At 44.9% G+C, this 18,414-nt stretch overlaps 1 protein-coding gene across 21 annotated transcripts in view; it reads right to left on the bottom strand.

Annotated features, from left to right (window-relative positions):
• LOC108032084 (neurobeachin) overlaps nucleotides 1-18,414 on the bottom strand; it is a 191,716-nt gene that overhangs the window by 14,195 nt on the left and 159,107 nt on the right. For 7 of the 21 annotated variants that reach the window (XM_017105936.3, XM_050887995.1, XM_050888001.1 and 4 more), the window contains 14 exons: nucleotides 17,508-18,093; nucleotides 17,319-17,404; nucleotides 14,758-14,898; nucleotides 14,202-14,341; nucleotides 13,571-13,784; nucleotides 9,411-9,663; nucleotides 9,132-9,274; nucleotides 8,611-8,801; nucleotides 8,309-8,499; nucleotides 5,231-7,989; nucleotides 4,008-4,322; nucleotides 3,840-3,947; nucleotides 3,539-3,689; nucleotides 1,399-2,388 (listed from right to left, as the gene is read on the bottom strand). In XM_017105936.3, coding sequence (XP_016961425.3) covers nucleotides 1,399-2,388; nucleotides 3,539-3,689; nucleotides 3,840-3,947; nucleotides 4,008-4,322; nucleotides 5,231-7,989; nucleotides 8,309-8,499; nucleotides 8,611-8,801; nucleotides 9,132-9,274; nucleotides 9,411-9,663; nucleotides 13,571-13,784; nucleotides 14,202-14,341; nucleotides 14,758-14,898; nucleotides 17,319-17,404; nucleotides 17,508-18,093 — 6,268 coding nt within the window. The remainder of the gene's footprint in view (nucleotides 1-1,398; nucleotides 2,389-3,538; nucleotides 3,690-3,839; nucleotides 3,948-4,007; nucleotides 4,323-5,230; nucleotides 7,990-8,308; nucleotides 8,500-8,610; nucleotides 8,802-9,131; nucleotides 9,275-9,410; nucleotides 9,664-13,570; nucleotides 13,785-14,201; nucleotides 14,342-14,757; nucleotides 14,899-17,318; nucleotides 17,405-17,507; nucleotides 18,094-18,414) is intronic. The other 14 variants (XM_044093409.2, XM_044093403.2, XM_044093408.2 and 11 more) reach the window with 7 other exon arrangements.

The raw sequence follows: 18,414 nt of genomic DNA, 5'->3' as shown, positions 1-18,414 counted from the left end.
TTTCCAGCCTGTGTGTGCGCCTGCCTGTAAGTGTATTGCAAATGAAGATAAATGAAATGGATTTTTGCTGACAGCACAAAAATGACGGGCAAAAAAAGACCAAAAACAAAAAGGAAATGTATAAAGCTGGAGGAGCGGAGGTGAAGGTCCAGGAGCCCCCGGAACGTGTCAAAAATTTTCTAGCTGTCACTGTGTGCATGTGCGAGTTTTACAAAGATAGATTGCAGTTTTTAAAAGCATATTTGGATACCCTTGTCTCGCCCACAATTTCCCGGCTGGCCATTACACCCATTTTGGCTTTCTCCCCACACACATTGGAAATTAGAAACTAGCAACTAGCAAGTAGCAACCAGAGACCCAATTAAAAACCTCCCTCAATCAGGTAATCAAATGTCGGCCTCTTTCAGTGCGAACACACAGAATCAAAATGGATGAATGTGGCCGGAAAAGCAGCTTGGTTGGCTTGTCAAATTTTGCAAATTACAAATCAAAATGGATGGTGCAAGGTGCAGCGGAAAAGCAGAGGAAAACTCAAACAAGGAATGGGAAAAACTGCCGTGATTAAGCAGGATTTTATAAGGCATTTCAACTTAATGCTTTGAAAGGACACTAAGGTTAAAAATAAAAATACACATAAAGCTGGCAAAGCTAATAACTTACGAAGGAACATTTTATTGGCAAAAGCAATTAAAAACCATAAAAATAAGCAATGAAAATGAGGAAACTCTTGTATTTCCTCAAGATTGAGTGTGTCTTTGCCACAAATAACACAGATCCACACCCATAATCACACACATTCAACGAACAGGTAAAAATTGGTAAAAAGAGTTGACTTGGTATATTTACATAGATCCATGTCTCAGTACGTTTCGGTGGGTTATTGTACGGGGGGAAAGTGTTTTTTATATACACAGCTAAATATCTTTTTATCAACACACACAACTACGCATACGGAAAGTCAAGGAAATGAAAGACACGGGAATCGAATCGACAGGAAATCAAAACTAAAATCGAAAACAAATCAAATTTCAAGAAAATCGCAAGGAAAGGCAAGAAAGTGAGCAACAGTCTAGCAGCTAAAGATATAGAGAGAGAGAGAGTGGAAGCCATGGTACACCAGGAATTATTATTTTATATGATAAAGTTAGAAATAGAAATTTATGTTTTCCAAACATTTTGTAAACATTTAAAAAACCAAAAATAGCAAAGTTATAGCTCTCTGAAGTTTGCTATAACTTTTAGCTTTAATTTCCCAGTGTAACATGGCTTTCAAGCTAAGATTTACAGATAAATAGAGTAAGAGCTATACAGATACATATACAGATACACATAGATAGTTGGGCAGTAGTGCGAGTTTTGGTTAAACTATAGACTCTACGACAGTCGAACGAGCGATACCTGTTCCGGCGGATGCGTTGCGTCCATTGTAGCGGTAATTATTATTTATGGCGCTCGTCTTGTAGCCCACGCCTCCATCCAAGCCCCCAGCCACGCCCCCCAGGCCCAGGCCCATGCCACCAACACCAACACCACCAACACCTGCAGCAGCAGCAGCAGCAGCATTTGCATTAACAACAGCTCCCGTTGTGGCAACACCTGCGATGCCCGCGATGCCTGCGATGCCTGCAATTCCTTGGTTTCCCGCCGCTGATGGCGGCGCTGGCGGCGGCGATGATGATGATGAAGTGGCTCCGCCATTCCTCAGATTCCGCATATTGTTCATCAGACTGGAATTATTATTATTGCCAGCCGTTCCCGCGCCAGAGCCATGACCATTCATCAGTCCCACTGCCGCCTGATAGTCGGCAATGCCATTCGTCGACGACTCGCCATTTCGCATATAACCACCACCGCCATGTGGATGTGGATGCGGATGATATCCCGCCGCGGATCCGTTTTCCGCATAGTGCTTGCCATTCAGCTGCTGATGCTGCTGGTGGCCATTGATCAGGCCATAGTGTGGCTGGTGAGGATGGTAATGTTGCTGCTGCTGTTGCTTGTGCAACTGGCGATGCGATTGCTGCTGACTTTGGGAGGCCAGGCTGGAGAGCGAGGAGCTCGAGGCTGGCTGGGATGTGGCCGTGGAGCTGGCCGAGGAGCTGGTCGAGTGTGTGGCCAGAGGAGTAGGCGAGTGTTGCTGCTGTCCGGCGGTAACTTGCTGATGTTGCTGCTGCTGGTAGTAGGCAGCAGTCATGTGATGATGGCTGTGATTATGGGCAACCTGCTGCTGCTGCTGCTGTTGCTGATGTTGCTGATAGTAGTGTTGCTGCTGCTGTTGCTGCTGCTGGTGTTGCATGTTGCTGTTGTGATTCTGGTGCGATTCGGGCAGGAATTGCGGGTAAACATGATGTGACCATTGGGGAAACAAAGGACGCGCACTGGCGGCTTCTAAAGTTTGGTTTTTGATTTTTTGTTGATGGTATTTACACACATATTTTTCGGGGGCGGGTTGTGTGGCAAAGGCGAGGTTTTCGTTGGCGAGGTATTTTCCGTTTTTATGCAATTTTGGCATTGTTTAGTTTATGATTGTTTTTTTTTTTTTTAGATTTTTGTTTATGATTTTTTTTTTGTACAATAAATCCGAAAAAGCAGCGTGAAATGAAATCATCGGTAAACGGAACAAAGAAAAGGAAACATAAAACCGAATAGTATCTCCAACAATGGAACAGACATGAGATATTCTTGTGTTCTTAACAGGTAGTGATTATATATATAATATATTATATAAGAGTAGTAAAAGAGGGGCGGGGAGTTGGTGGTTTGGTGGCTGGTGGGTGGTTTCGGGCTGGTGTATATATGGAATAATGATGTGGGAAAAGACACACACACGCACATGGGGGTGGGGGGGAGTTCTAGAGGGGATTCAAGGTGGGTCCAGCGGTCAAAGTGCGGTGGTTGGTGGGCTGCTGGTTGGTCGTGGGCTTTAAGGTGGTTCGAATAAAAACAAACTCTCTTCGAGTGGCATCTACCATTGAAAAAACACTTTTGTTCAGCTGTTCGAAAAACACAGAACACAAAACCAAAAGCGGAAACAAGCCGAAACCGAGATGAGAAATGAAACGTATCGATAAAACAACCATAAATACAATAAATATATATATATATATAGGGGCAATATATATATATTTATAGGTAAAAGATGAGAAATCCATTTAACTAGCGGCCGAATCGAAAACAGAGAGCCAAAAGGTAAAAACTATAAACGAGCGTGAAGTTTTTGGTGCAGCAAGAGAAGGGAAATCAAATCGGAAACGAAACAAAGACGGAAATCGGAATTGAAACGATAAAGATATCGAAACGCAACCCAGGAACACGAGTGAAACAAAAGGGAACGGAACGAAACACGAAATGAGAATGAATCGGAAGGACTGCCGCCGGCAGAAGTTCGTTTCCCCGTCCCAGAAATATGATCATCTCTAGTAATGGGTTTAGTAATATAATAATATCTATAGCATTTCCGGGAACCGATCCCGGTGAGATCGGGAATTTTATATTGTTGGGTCTATTTTTTTTGTAATTTTCTTTTTTGATCACTTACCGCCGCCTGCCGTGCGCTGCAGCACTGGCGATTGACGCTGGATCTGCGGCTCTGCCGGCGGCTCCAGAATATCACGGTACTTGGAGACCATCAGGACCGATATAAAGTAGACGATGGCCAGCGACAGGAACTGGGCCTGCTTCGTCTCCTCCTGGAAGGGGTGAAAAAAAGAAGGAAAAAGGCGAATTTCATTATAAGGATAAATCCGTTTTGAGCATTGAACATGTCAAAATACCCAACAATTGTTAAAGAACTTAAAACTTAAACCTCTATAATTTTGTTAAACTATTCCCACACTCACCACATCGCGGTAGATGACGGCACGCAGACGATTGACGTCCATGTCCTGGAGCAGCTTCTCGGGATCCTTGACGGGCGATAATTGACCGGTGATTGACTCGACAATGTTCTGTTCAAAGCGGGAGGATTTAGAGGAGGAGACGAGGATGCGGGGTCTGGGATAACTCACCTTGGGCGATGCCTGGGCACCGCGGATGAGGGCCTGCAGGTGCGCCGCACCCGGGACATCTCTCGCCAAGGCGCCAACATTGTAGCGCGTTCGCTCCTTGCACTCCAGGCAGTTCCTCACCGCACAGGTGCAGACCAGCCGGAGGCACTGGCGCAGGATGCCGCCACTGGACATGTTCTTCTCCGCCTCCAGCTCGCCGAAGTTCAGGGACGTGGCAAAGATGAGCACATCCGCCATGTTGACCAGGCGCTGCAGGAAGGACACGGCCACCTCCAAAGGCATGCCCTGCGTGGGCTCAAGGACGTCCAGTTCGGACTGCAAGTAGGAGCAGGGATTGGTGTTTTAGAATATAAGTTTAGAATATAAGTTATATTATTATATTATCTTTGTGTGATTAAATCATGCTATTTTTTTATATTTCATTGCGTATTCTTTCTTACCTATAATATATATACTTCTAAGTTTAAAATATCATTCAAAAAAGGTGACTCAACGTTTGCAGCTTTGCCATCTCATCCTATATTTTAAGTAGTATACTTCTCATCATTTAATTTAATTTATTTATCCTCATTGAGTTTTTTTTACCTATAATATAAATACTTTTAAGTTTAAAAAATCTTTCAAAAAAGGTTACTCAATATTTGCAACTCCGCCATCTCATCCTAGATTTTAAGTAGTATACTTCTCATCATTAAATTTATTAATTTATTAAGTTAAAAGGCAACTGAAAACTACCTAACACCTATATTTCTCATAATATATTCTTTGATTATTTCATATTTTACACCTAACAATTTACAAGGTATTTTTAAGTTTAAAAGACAGTTGACCCAAAATCTTTAGCTCTACAAGTTCTATACTTCCCCAAAATTTATTTAAATTTAGTTTTTAATATTTTGTATAAATTTCTTTTCAAAATTTGTGTTTTTATTCATTTTTATTCCATTTTTTACCTATTTACTATATGTATATGAAAGTAAGTCAAAAATGGTGACCCTAAATCCGAAGCTATACAACCTCATACCGAATTTTAAGTTTTACTTCTCCTCAAATGTATATTTCATTTATTTTACACTTTATTTTATGGCTTTGCCCTTTAAACTTGCTTAATTTGGTGACCCAATTTCATATTACTTCGGATGGTGACCCTTGACTTTTTTCCGAGACCCCATATCTCAATCTCGCCTTCCGATTCCCTCCAATTAAAACCCCCAGTTACTCACATTGGGCGACGTGGCGCTGGCCAACAGGGGCAGCAGTCCTCCGCAGGCGATAATCAGGTTGTCCGCCAGCTGCGAAATCAGATGCACCGTGTTCACCACGAAGATGGCGTTCTCACTGGAGTTGACAAAGTCCAGGACGCTCTTGGTCGAGTGACTGCGCCACACCTGGATGTCCGTCTCCAGCGAGAAGAGCACATCGCTGAGCAGGCGCTGATGGATGTAGGACCACTTGAACTCCGGTATCCGGAAGGGTGGACGTGTTGGTCCCGGGCTGAACATGGGTCGCGTGGAACCCGACTTGGAGCGCTGTTGCTGCTGCTGCTGCTGCTGTTGCTGCTGTTGCTGCTTGGCTTCCGGATGGCCGGGGCCATAATGATTGGCCTCCAGTTGGCCGCTGGGATTGTCGACACCGGACGCTGCCTGCTGATTAGAGTACTCCTCGTCGTCGAGGGAGGCAATGCCGCCGGCTGTTTGCGCCTCGTCCTCCTGCAGCACCTGCTGCACCTCTTCGACCAGCAGATTGGAGCCCGCCTCGTTTTTCGGCGTCGTCTGGGTGGTGGAGTCCACCTCAGTGGGCTTCACACGCACTGGCGTCACCGCCGGCTCCTTGGCCAGACGCTTGGGCGAATCCTCCTCGGGGGCGGGCGAAGTCTGGGTGGTTTGCTCGGCGGCCACGGCCTTGACGGTCTCGTCGACCAGGGTGTCGAGCACCTGGTTGACAATGGCCACCACATGCTCCTCTGGCTTGAGGTGCACTTCCGCAGGCACTTCCTGGGACTTGTGATCCTTGGGCTGCTCGGCTTTAGGCACCTCCAGCTCTTGCGCTTTGAGATCTTCCTCGGGTTCCTTTGGGTTTTCTACAGGAGCCTTGGTTTCCTGGACGCCCGTAGCCACTGGCTTTTGTTCCAGCTGCAGCAGATCCTCTACCTTTTCCTCCTTATCCGCCGCCGGAGTAGCCTCCTCTTGGACCAAGACAAGGGCCGCCTCCACCACCTCGTGGACAATTTCCTCGGCGGCAGCGGCCAGACTCTCGGGAGTTTCCGCCTCCGAAGTTTCTCCCTCTGAATTGGGCTTCTCCGCCTTGGGTAGTTCATTGTTATTGGTCTCGGTTTTGATTTCCGTGGCCGTCTCCGCTTCCGTGGCATCGATCACCTTGTCGATGAGTTGCTCGACAATATCCCGGACGGCCAAGGCCACCGGATCCTCAGCTTCCGCCTCCGCTTCCTTCGACGGCTTGGCTTCGCTGTCGGAGAGCTGGAGGAGATCAGCCTCTGGCGTTTCCACAATAATGGGCTCGGGACTAGCGCTGATTTCGGCCAGCTTCTCGTTGTTGTTCAGCTTGTTGGCTGCATCTTCAGTCTTTTGATTGGTTGCTTCTAGGGGGCTGGGGACTGGGGGGCTTGGCTTGGCCGTTTCCGGTGCTTGCACTTCCGGTGTTGCGCCCGCTTCCGTTTCCGCCACCCGTTCCTGCTTGGGCGCCTCTGTGGTGGTGGTGCTGCTGGTGCTCACGATCTCATTGGCATTGACCTCCGCTTCCACTTCCGCCGTCGTCGTCGGCGGCTCTGTGGGCGTGGCACTCGGACTATTGTTATTATTGTTATTATTATTATTGTTGAGCAGATTCTTGCTGTTCAGCAAGCTGACATTGACATTGTCCTGCCCCACGGACTGTTCCTTATCCTTGTCGGCCTGGGATTTCTTCTCGTTGTTGAGCACACCCTGTACGACCTCGTTGACCGCCAGTTCGATCTCCTCGTCCTTGAGGACGGAGGACGACTCCTGCAGCACATCGTCGACGGCCATCTTGCAATCGTTGAGCGCCGCCTCGGAGGCCTGAAGGACGCGCGCCACATGCTGTTCCGCATTGAGCGCATCCTTGGCCGTGGCTAGCTCCAGCTCCTCCACGTCCATGTCATCGCCCAGCTGCAGAGTTTCCCTGAGCGCTCCCAATGGCGAGGCTTCCGCTGGCTTGGCATCGAGCTCTTCAGCCATCTCTTGGACCTGCTCTGGGTCCTCCTCCTTGACCTCCTCCAGATTGCCATTGCATGTGGCATCCGTTTTGATGTGCTCGTTGTAGACATCGGAGATGTTGGCTATCACGGACTTCGGTTCGGCCTCCTCGATGATGGGACCCTCTTGGATCTCCACCTCCTCGAGCTCCAGTTCCTCCACCTCCTCCTCGACCACCGGCGGCACATCCTCCAGCGAGGCAATGGAGACGGCACCCTTGACCGCTCCGGCTGCTCCTGGCTGATTTGGAGCCACTGCCGCAGCGGCGGATCCGCCGTTCTGCTGCTGATGCAGCTCCTCCCGTTCCCAGCCACTGATCGTACTGATGGGCCTGGCCTGACGCAGGGCGGGATCGGTGATGTTATCTGTGCGCTGGCGCTCGTAGTGCTCGTACATCTGGGCAAACTGCAGCTTGAACTCCTCGTACGACACCTTGGAGTGGACAATGGCGAGGGTGTCCACCCAGACTCGCCAGCCGCCGTACTCGTGCTTGATGGCATGGTGGAGCAGCATGCGGAACAGGGAGTACACCATGTCGCTGATCTTCTGCTCCTCGCTGCTCTTCGGATGGATGTAGGCCATCGCAATGAGCCACTCCTGCCATACGGACATCTGGAGCACGGTGCGCCGGTTCTCCCGGTTGCTGTTGCACAACAGGGTCATGTCCTGCAGGAACAGCTTCTTCACGTCGATCAGGGACTCGGTCTGCTTGGACTGCCGAATCAGGGTGGCCACCACCTTGAGGATCACTGGAGGGGAAGAGAAAAAAATGCAATAAATAAGGGAAATAAATAATAATGATAGAGGAAATTAAGAGGGAATCTTTTTCAAGGTATTTCAAATTTAAGGATCGCTTAAAAAATGTATGATCTAGTATATGATCATATTATTATATAAATATGAAGATCAATCATTTACATTTTTGGATAAATACAAATATTAATCGAGGTAATAATACTTTTCTATATATGGGAGAGTATTCTTCTTTATTGTACATTACTATTATATAATTATATATAATATTTTATAGCTACGAATATAAATATTTCAAAAGATCCCTTGACTCACTTGGATTCTCCAGACGGTAGTGACTCTCCGGCTCCGGATGCCGTGTGTACAGGATCTGCTGCGAGATGTGCTCCGTCATGATCTCGTAGAGGACATTGTATGTGGGCAGGGAGAGGGATTCCTCATAGAGGAGCAGCCGTTCCGCCAGCAGGGTGTACAGATTGTGCGGCGACATCACGTCGTACTTGCGTCTGAATGGGAGAAACCAAGAGGAGGCAAAGACAGTTTGGGTTAGATTATTATAGAAACATAAAGGAATGTGGCCTGCGGAAATTGGCTTACTCAAAACTACCAATACTTACTTGTGGGTGCTCCGCGAGAGGAAGAAGCCCAGCAGTTTGAGGGCCTGCAGCCGAATCAACTGACTCTCGGCCGCCAACAACTTGAAGATGCTGCGCACGCCGTGCTTCACATCGAAGGCAGGTACCATGGAGCTGGGGTGCTCCGACATCAGCGAGATGAGCATCTGCAGCACGTCGTGCAGGTTCTCGTCCTGAAAGAAGGAAAGGAAATTCGAATTTGTATTATTTTATTTTCTTTTAGTTATTTTTTCTATTTTTTATTTTATTTAATTTTTTCTTTTTTTAATTTTTTTTTATTTATTTTATTTTTTATTTATTTTATTTTTTATTTATTTTATTGTTTATATTTTTTTTTGTTGTTATTTTTTCTTGTTATTTATTTTTCCTGTTATTGTTTTTTTTATGTGTTATTCTTTTGGTTGTTTTTTTCTTTTATTCTTTTTTTGTTCATTTTTTCTTTTATTATTTTTTTCTTTTTCATTTTTTCTTTTGTTATTTTTTTCATGGACAGCTAGACCCACCTCGTGCATGGTGGTGAGATAGTTAAGTATGCTCTGCAGCTCGTCCTCCTTCACGCCATTGCCGATCATGATTAGCTGCTTGAGGAACAGCAGGATGTAGGCCCGAATGGCCAGGATGTCCTTTTGGGCCGGACGAGGTCCATCTGTTGGCGGAAAGGCAAAAGAAAAAGCCCAAGGTTGCAGTATATTCAAAAATCTTCAACAATACTTTGGAAAATGCCGTTCTCAAAATCAGTGAATCTAGGGAATACCTGCTTCCCCACCCTCGCAGTTACTCACCCAGTCCCTTGGGGATGATGCCGCTCTTGGCCCGCGGATTAACCACCCAGTAGTAGTACTTGAGGGTGTGCACCGTCTGCAGGACCGTGCTGACCCTCCGCACATTGCTGTAGATCTGCGTGTCCGAGAGGAACTCGGTGGCCAGGTAGGAGTACAGTCGCGCCTGCACATTCGCCGGCGTGTAGATCCACAGGGCTGGATTGAAGAGGACGTGGTCCAGCAGCTGCCACGTGAGAAACGAGAAACAGAACAACTGCGGCGAATTAGTCAAGTAACTTATGCTGTCCTCTCACAGTTCGATTGGGTGACTTTGTGGGGGGGGAGTGGCTCGAAAAGAAGGGGGTGTGTGTGTGTGTGTGTGTGGTTGGTTATATATAGAATTTCAGATAGATATTAGAGTATATAGTCAGGGATAGGCGTAGAGATTTAGGCGTGTGGAGATCCAAAGAGGGGGGCAAAAAGGAGTGCGGGTTTTAAAATTATGAGATTGTTTTCGGTATACATACGGTTAAACATGAGTTTCGGTTTTATATTATTGTTGTCAAGGTTGTTGTAGTTGATGTTGATTTATTGTTTGGGTAGTAGTAGTACATAGTTTGGGGTTTAACAGGAAACACATGCAGCAAACAGCATAACGGCAATCAACGAACATAAAATCAAATTCCAACGGAACGGAACGGAATGGAACGGAACGAAATGAAACGAAACAAACAATTGCATTCCGGTATTCATGAGGTTAGCTTCAAAAGTTAGGGTTAACACTTAACTAAACTAAATTAAACTAGAACTAAATCTAGGCTAAGCTAGGCTAATTAAGGTTACGGTTAAGATAAGTTAGGGTTTAAATTAATTGAGTAACACAGTAGGATAAGTTATATTTATGACGGCGAAATGAGTTGATGTTGTTCTCGAGATTTATAAGCCGAACGAAACTATCTATAGGGTTGACTTTGGTTGGGACTATCATCTCAAGGTTATAATCCTGTTATAACCGACAGTTTTATTAACCCCAGTTCTGATACCTCCCAAATCTCTGCACGAAACTAGCAGTCAGCTAAAGCCTTTAAGTGAATCTTCCAGTTGGTTTAATACCAGACCAGTTGAATAGAGCCAGAAGCGTCACTTAGGGGCTGGCATTAAAGTGTGCAGCATATTCGAGTGTAATCCAGTTAAGGGCAACTTCCGGCGAGTGGGAATCGCTTCGCAATCCGCTTTAATTTCATTCATCAGCTTTTGGCCGGGCCCAAACAAAACTTGTTAAGCCATCGCCTCAACTTGTTGGATTGTCAAAACCAGTGTTCGCCAATGTTGTTGCCATGGCTCTGTGGCAACAATGCAACAAGGTTTTCACACCCCTCGAAGCCCCCTCCCCCCGAGAGTACCTCAAACAAAACCAAACCTCACTCGACTGCCTCGGCTGCCAGAGAAGTTTCCCAATTAAAAAGCTGTGCACCGAATGTAAAATAAAAATGCAGCCAGCACCCCCCCCAAAAGGTGCCACGAGAAATATTTTCAGCTTTTCAACTCTTCGCTTTTTTTCCTTTTCTCGTTTTCCTTTTTTTTTTTTTTTGCTACCAGAAATTTATTCATTTTGCGAAGGACAAGGGAGAATCGGATTGTGGAATGGTACGGTTCGGTTCGGCATGGTGTGGTATATATATAAAGGGATTGGAGATATGCGAGGCGAGCAATTAGGAAGATGCGATGCGGTGCTGTGAACACAACTTTCGCTTCAATTATCCAAATGACACATTGAACAAATTGAGTGAGGAGCGGAGTAGTGTGTGTGGGGTGAAAAATGTGGCAAGGGTCCAGCGAAAGCTTAAGAAAAATCGGAGGGGTTTCTTTTTTTTTGGTGGAAAAGGGGCTTTGAGGTGGCGCTCAAGGTTTTCCACAAAGTTAATAAGATTATGCGGTTTATCGTTGCGGTTCTGCGGTTTGACAAAGCGTAACGGAACAAAGTGGAATGAAGAGCGAAATGAGTTGGCTATATTATACACATCTATATGGGATGTAAATCGATGAATGTGTTCGGAAATGATGATGAGATGGGAGTTTACTTTCATATATACACTGATGATGTTCAACAAATTACGCTAAACACAGACACAAAATGAAACGAAACGTTATGAACAGTGGAACGGAAACGGAAACGGAAACACATATGTTACACATATATTGGATATAGTATTTGGAATATATGCAAGTACAGAGAGTACAGAGAATTCGAGAATTGAGCTTCACCTGGTAGAACTGTTGTTGTTCATGTTGATTTAAATGTTGTTTTTAGTTCAGTTGTAGTTGTTGTTTATTTATTGTTGTTGTTGTTGTGGTATTTGAGTGTGATTTGAGTGTTTGAGTATCGATGAGGCGCATTTTAGTTGAGTTATCGATAAACGATCACAGTAGTAAGAAGCGGGGAACGATTGAAATGGAGAAGCGATCATGAGTGTGGAACGTGTGGGAACGGTGGGCGTGGCAGGAGACACACAGAGAGAGGTCGAGAGAAAGAGAGAGAGAGAGAGAGCGCAGGGGAGAGATAAATAGAGAGTGAGAGTGAAAGAGAAAGCAGACAAAAGTAGAAGAAGACAGTTAAGTTGTAGTTAATATTTGTTCTTCTTTTTGGCTATTCATTGTCTTGCTGATTTCTGGCTAGGGAAAGTATTAATTTTGATTAATCTCATTTATGTTTTCGAGCTGATCAAGCGAATCGAAGCGAGGTGCCCAGGCAGGTGCAAAGTGCAAGCGAAACGAAACGGAATGGAACGCAAATGGTTTGAATGGCGGCAACTGATCGCAATCGGAACGCAGGAATGGAACAATTTGCTTTAGGCCAATCGATAAGCTTCCTCGAAGCACATCTCATGCAGATAAACAGTGTGCGAGTAGTGCATGCAACAGTCCGGCAAACATAAAATCCGATTAAGTAAGCAATGAAAGATTGTAACTGATTATCTTCAACAATGAACTCAAGCATTAAATAAAACATTTTTTAAATAAGACACAAAACAGAGTAATACACTCAAAGTCGCTTGAGTTAGTTAACTGATAAGAGAATCAATCAAATGCCACTTCGTTCAGTTTTCATCTTCCGCTCAGACTAAATAATAGAACAAAGACTTTGCTCTACCTTTAAACTAAGCGGGTTATAGAATTCAATGGGCGACCAATGGGATTTCGAGGGGGATATATATCCTCCAGGTCGCACGGGCTGGCAAATGGCATAAAACAAACATAAATATGCCGGAGATACGTAGGTATATATACAAATATATGTGGGTATAATACATATATCTCGAGTGGGTGGCTGGGTGTATAGACGTTGGATGCTTGTGAGTATATGCGAGTAGTAAGAGTACGAGTACGAGTACGAGTACGAGTATATTTGCTTAAGAGATTCTCAAGTGCAGTTACTTATAACGAGAAATGTGAGCAGTTGTTTACGGTTGTGTTTACTTTTTTGAAAGGATTACGCAGGCCTGTGTTCAACTGTGCGCCATCATCATCATCATCAAATCATCATCAACAAAAGGCAAAACACAGTGAGTGCGATAGATAGAGTTGGATGTATAAATATATGTATAATCGTGTGTGTGTGTATGTGTGTGGGTGTAGAGAGAGAGAGAGATAGAGACAGAGAAAGCAACAAACGAGACAAAATCGCATATCATTTCTGGGATTTTCCTTTTTTTTTCTGTGTTTTTCTTTTTTCCGGAGAGATGGGTTAACATGCCACCCGAAAAACAATCGATGGGTTGGGTTTTCATTTTTGTTTTGTTTGGTTCTTTTTTTTTTCTCATCATGTCGGGTGTAAACGAACAACAAGAACGCGTAACAAAGTTGTAAATCAAATTCGCAAGGAGATTTTCAGCTGAGGGGCGGGCTTTTCGCATGCTTAACCACCCCGCAAAAGGAAAAAGAAACATAACTGGCACTTAGATCGAACTTAGTTATTATACATATACGGTATCATACATAGGAATACATGTCACATTCATCACAACAGAACACGGCATGCCAATGACGTTGCGTATACGCAGCGTGGTCCGCAATGCAACCGATCGTCCCTCCTTATTATCATACGTATTTATGGTATATATAGAGTATTTGTTACAGGCTAACGAATGGGCAGGCATGCGGGGCCTTCGCCGCCGACTTACCTGCTTGAGCAGCAGATCACTGTTGGCCGACAGGCAGGTGACCAGATACTTGGTGAGGTTCAGGAAGGACCCCAGGACCTCGAGGGTGAGGTGTTCGCGGGAGGAGCGCTGCAGCATGAACGAGATGACCAGGAAGCCCCGGTTCTGGATCATGTGCTGCTGCACCGTCTGCGATGTCTCCACCAGTTCACAGATGAAGCCCAGCAGCTTGGAGCTGTGGAAAGCAAAAGGAAATATCAGGGCAGTTCTTAAGAATATATATCTTACAAATGATTGATTGTCAATCAGGATACAAGACAAAAATTACTCAACATAAAGGGAATTGAGAAAGCATTGGAAATCCAGAATACGATGCTGCTATTTGAAATCTCTAAAAATGGTGTCTGAAAGTATGCAACAATATATTTTAAATGCAGAGCCGAGTGTTGCATACTTTTAGACACTTTTATACAAGTTTTGCGATCACTAAGGAGTTATAAAATATATTTTGATTCTACAAGATACAACTACTTATTAAAAATATTTATTACATGGCCTTTGATGACCACAAGGTAGTTACAAGCTACTTGAATGAAATGACATGTTCTGCATCTATAAGATATCAGATTTCTGAAATATCTGGATCACTCACCACAGCGTGGGATCCCGCTTGATGTCGCCCAGGCCCTCGTGGGCCATGTCCAGCTGCGAGAAGAGCGGGAACAGCACCTGGATGCCGCCAATCGAGTTGAGGGTGCAGTGTATCGAGTGCGTGACCACGGCCTTAACATCCTGCAGGGGCAAAAGTGAGAGCAAAGGCAAATTTCAATTTAATCAGAGCTCTATTAATCGCCTAAGCTGTCATCAGCTTGGTATTCGCTGTATTTTGCACAGGACACGTTCGCAGTCGTGCCTCTTGGTGCCGTCCAGGGCACCTGCCCCAACTCCGTTCTTATGATTTGTGTGTTGTTTGCCCAAGAAATTACTACAAAATTTATTGAATAATTTTCGGGGGCCAGCGTCGTCGTCGTTGTCGTCGTCGTGGTGTGCTCGGACCTTTTCGCTGGGGCTAATAAGAAATGCCAAGGCATGCGCTGGTGTCGTAAAATGTTCTGCATTGAATTTATGCTCCCTGCGAGGCTTATGAACTATGAACCCCCACCTTTTCACCTTCAAGGTGCTCCTCCTCCTCCCAGTCATTCACTCACCTGCAACATCAGCGCATGCGGTGTGTGCACGAAATATGAAACGTTTCCCTTGGGCGACGACTGCAGACACAGTTGACCATCGGTGGCCACCGGATTGTACATGAACACAATGGCATTCGATAGTTTGCCATCGTACAGGACCTGTGGGGGGAGCACAAAAAACACGAGTAGATGGTTTCAGTCAGTGGAAAGATCTGGGGAAATATCTGTGGGGGAATCTGGGTACATCTGGGGAATAGGAGGAGTGAGTGTGTGTGTCTATACTATATGTGGGGCTGGGATTAGGCTGGGCTTTCGGCGAGTCATCGAGTGGCATCGAGCTGGGGGCCCTGGGGGGGGACACCATGGACGCCAGGGTCTCCATGGTCCAAAGATTTGTCCTCAGCTATTGCAATTTACTTAGGCTTTGTCTTTAGCTTTGCTTTTGCTTTTGGCTTTGGCTTTGGCTTTAAGCTGGCACACAAAATAAAAAGGAAACAAACACACACAGCAACACACAGCGGACGGGACAAGCACGTTTCCGAGGCAAAGCCAAGTTTGAAAATCCAAAGCATAAAATGCCCAGATACCAAAGTAATATTTACAAAACTTGAGGAAATCGTTTAATTAAAAATGTAATAAATTCAAATAAATTCAAAAATGAAACAAGCATTGGGGAATTGAAGTAAAATCAGTTTGTTGAGCCCGGTAAATCTTTGTGAAACTGAAAAACAATTTATTTACAGCTCTCCCATGAAGTTCTAGTTCTTTGTGCTCTGTTAAAAGCTATTAAAATCTATGGAAACCCTCTTAGATTTACCCACACGAGTGTTCCATATCAAACTATTCGAATGCTGTTCAGGAATATATATACAATTGGATTTCTGCTTATTTTTGCTTTGCAGATTTTCCCCGAGCACCGAGATTTTCTCACTTTTTGTGCATTTCGGCAGTGTGTGTTGTGTTTTTGTGTGTGCCATACATGTAAGCTGGTGCTTATACAATTATAATACTTATTCTCGGCTGCCTAATTTGCTGCTAAAAATACTTCTTTGTGTTATTCCCAAGAAGAGCAAATAATCAAGAAATTAGGCAAGCAATCAAAAAGAAAGAAAAATCTCCTTGAAAGCGAAACATAATAAGGTAGAAAATAATACGAAATTAATAAGGTACAAGAGAAAAATATTCCATATATTATATATGTTTACTAAAAATAAGTACTAAATCAAAAGTAGCTCTAAGCTTGTATTTCTACCAGTTGAATGAGCGTTTCTTTAACATTTATTTCGCGTCACAGTTTTCTTCCACGGATCATAACTTTCGCCCACCTATTTTCCTCACCATTTCCCCCCCCCTTAAAAGCGCAATGTTTGTGTGTAAATGTGATTGCGTGTGCGCGAGTGTATTGGAGTGTGTGTGTGTGTGTGGCCGTGTTTTCCCATCCCATTAACTCAACTCCCGATTTGGCACATAAAAACAACATTCAAAATAACTAAAGCACTCACTTTTCCGACCCCCAACCACGGCCCCTCCTCCGCCGCCCCCCTGGAAAATGGCATAATACCTGGCACAGGTGAGTTTTGGAGGGGGTGGCGAGTGAAAAGTGGGTGGGCTGTCTACATAATAGCTGTTTCGGGTCCTGAAATGTGGAGCAGCTTACAGCACACCACCGGCCCGCACAGGCATAGAAAATGCTCTAGCGGAATATGGAACATGCGCGCCCAAAGATTTCCAACAATCTCCGGTGGGCGGTGGGCCGTGGGTGGTCGGTTTTTGGCCTTACATGTTCGCCTTTGTCTACCGCCAGTTGGGTATATATTTTTTTTTTTTTTTTATGTTATTTTCTTGGGCTCACGGTGTTTTGAGACACCTGCCCAGGTACGAGTATACGCTACATTTACTTCTCCCTACTTCGAAACGGGCATAAACACAGCCACCTCTGACTTTAAAACGAGGGGAATGTATACCGAAAACCAAACATTGAGCTATCGATTTAATTGCTGCCGGTAACTTCTTAATTGCTCAACGAAATTGTAATAACTTTTTGCTTATGTGTGTATAACGGGGTTACAAAAATGTATATATTACTATGAATTTTTTTAATTTAAGAACTGGCGGCAGTATCCTTAATTGGATAACTTTTTGGAAATATTAAAAGGCAGAACATACTAATTTTTAATTTATTTAAACAGATTACTCAAAGGTGCCAGCCAAATCACTATTTTCTTTAAATCTCTTCAAAATTCCTTTTCTAAATGTCTAAAAGTATGCAACAATTTCCTTGCAGCTCTGTAGTACATCTCTTATTATCCCCTCTTTTATTTACTGCATACTTGTAGACACTTGAAATTAAATTTAAAATTATTTTCAAGACAAAACATAGGTTTTAGGACATTTTCAATTGCTTTTTGAACTGAGTATAAATAAATATATAATTAAACATTTTCCAGACCCAAGTGACAAAATTCTAGCTAACCCTACAAAAACTAGCCGTTTGAAACAAACTAAAATATGAAATAATAGTTACTAAAAAGTTGTAATAAAAAACCAAATTAAATGTAATAGAAACAAAGTTCGCTTACAGCTTTCAGCTGGTTGACCTCCTCAGTGTCGGCGGCTCCCAACAGTGAGTTCAAGCTGCTCACACTGGACATGCGACGGAGTTGCTCTGTTGGATTGCGTTTCCCAAATGAAAAGTTAAATACAAATTATAATTAAAAATCAAAATGAAAAACGGAGGCAAATGAACGAAAAAGGAAGAGTGTAAATACCAAAAGAAGAAGCATTTCCGGTGGGCAAATGGCCGAGCGGATCGTCCGCATTGCCCGTTGATGTTGCATGTTGCTGCTGTTGCACCGCCGCCGCCGCCGCCGCCGCTGCTGCTGCTGCATCGTTTTCATTGTGTGTCGCCGCCGAGGCAGCAGCAGCAGATGTTGCTACTGCCGCAGTGGCTCCTCCTCCTCCTCCTCCTCCAGCTGCTGCTGCGGAAGATGCTGCATTCGAGGCACTGCCACTGCTACTTCCGGTGACCGCCAAGGTCACCGCATTGCGGGCGGTGAGGACCGCTCGGATCTTCACAAATGCCGCATTCAAATCGAGCTTCTCGTCGGCCCAGTCGATGGCCCGCGCCTCCTGTTCGGCGGCCAGCGTTTGGAACTGCAGCTGCAACTGCTGTTGCTGGCCGGCGGCAAGCGCTGCTGCCGCCGCCGCTGCATCGCTGCCGCTTCCGGTGCCACTCCCACTGCCGCCCGGCAGCGCCGACGCCCCCAAGGTCGCTGGCAGAAGTTGAAAGTGACTCACCCGCTTGTGATTGTCCGGCAGATTTAGATAGCACTCGTTGTCGAACCGGAACTGCGACTGTTTTTTGCAGACAGTGTATTTTTTGTTGGATTTTTTTTTTGGTGTTTGGTGCAGTTTTTTTAGCGGTGCATCGGACAGGAAGTTTAAAAAACACGGAACGAGAGAGAGAGAGGAAAAAAAGAGCAAAAAAAAAAAGAATATATATATATATATGTTTAAACGAATTACATTATTCTGTACAGACGAGGACATTTTTGCTGCGGCATTTCGGCTGTGCAAAAGTGGTGCAGTGGTGCGTGCGCTTGACTCTCGCTGTCGACGGTTGGGCGTGGTGCTGTGGGGTGGGTCATTAGGTCAGCAGGTCACCAATGCAGCCAG

The sequence above is a fragment of the Drosophila biarmipes genome, chromosome X (assembly GCF_025231255.1).
Source record: "Drosophila biarmipes strain raj3 chromosome X, RU_DBia_V1.1, whole genome shotgun sequence".
Lineage (NCBI taxonomy): Eukaryota > Metazoa > Arthropoda > Insecta > Diptera > Drosophilidae > Drosophila > Drosophila biarmipes.
This window is presented reverse-complemented; position numbering and strand designations above follow the sequence as displayed.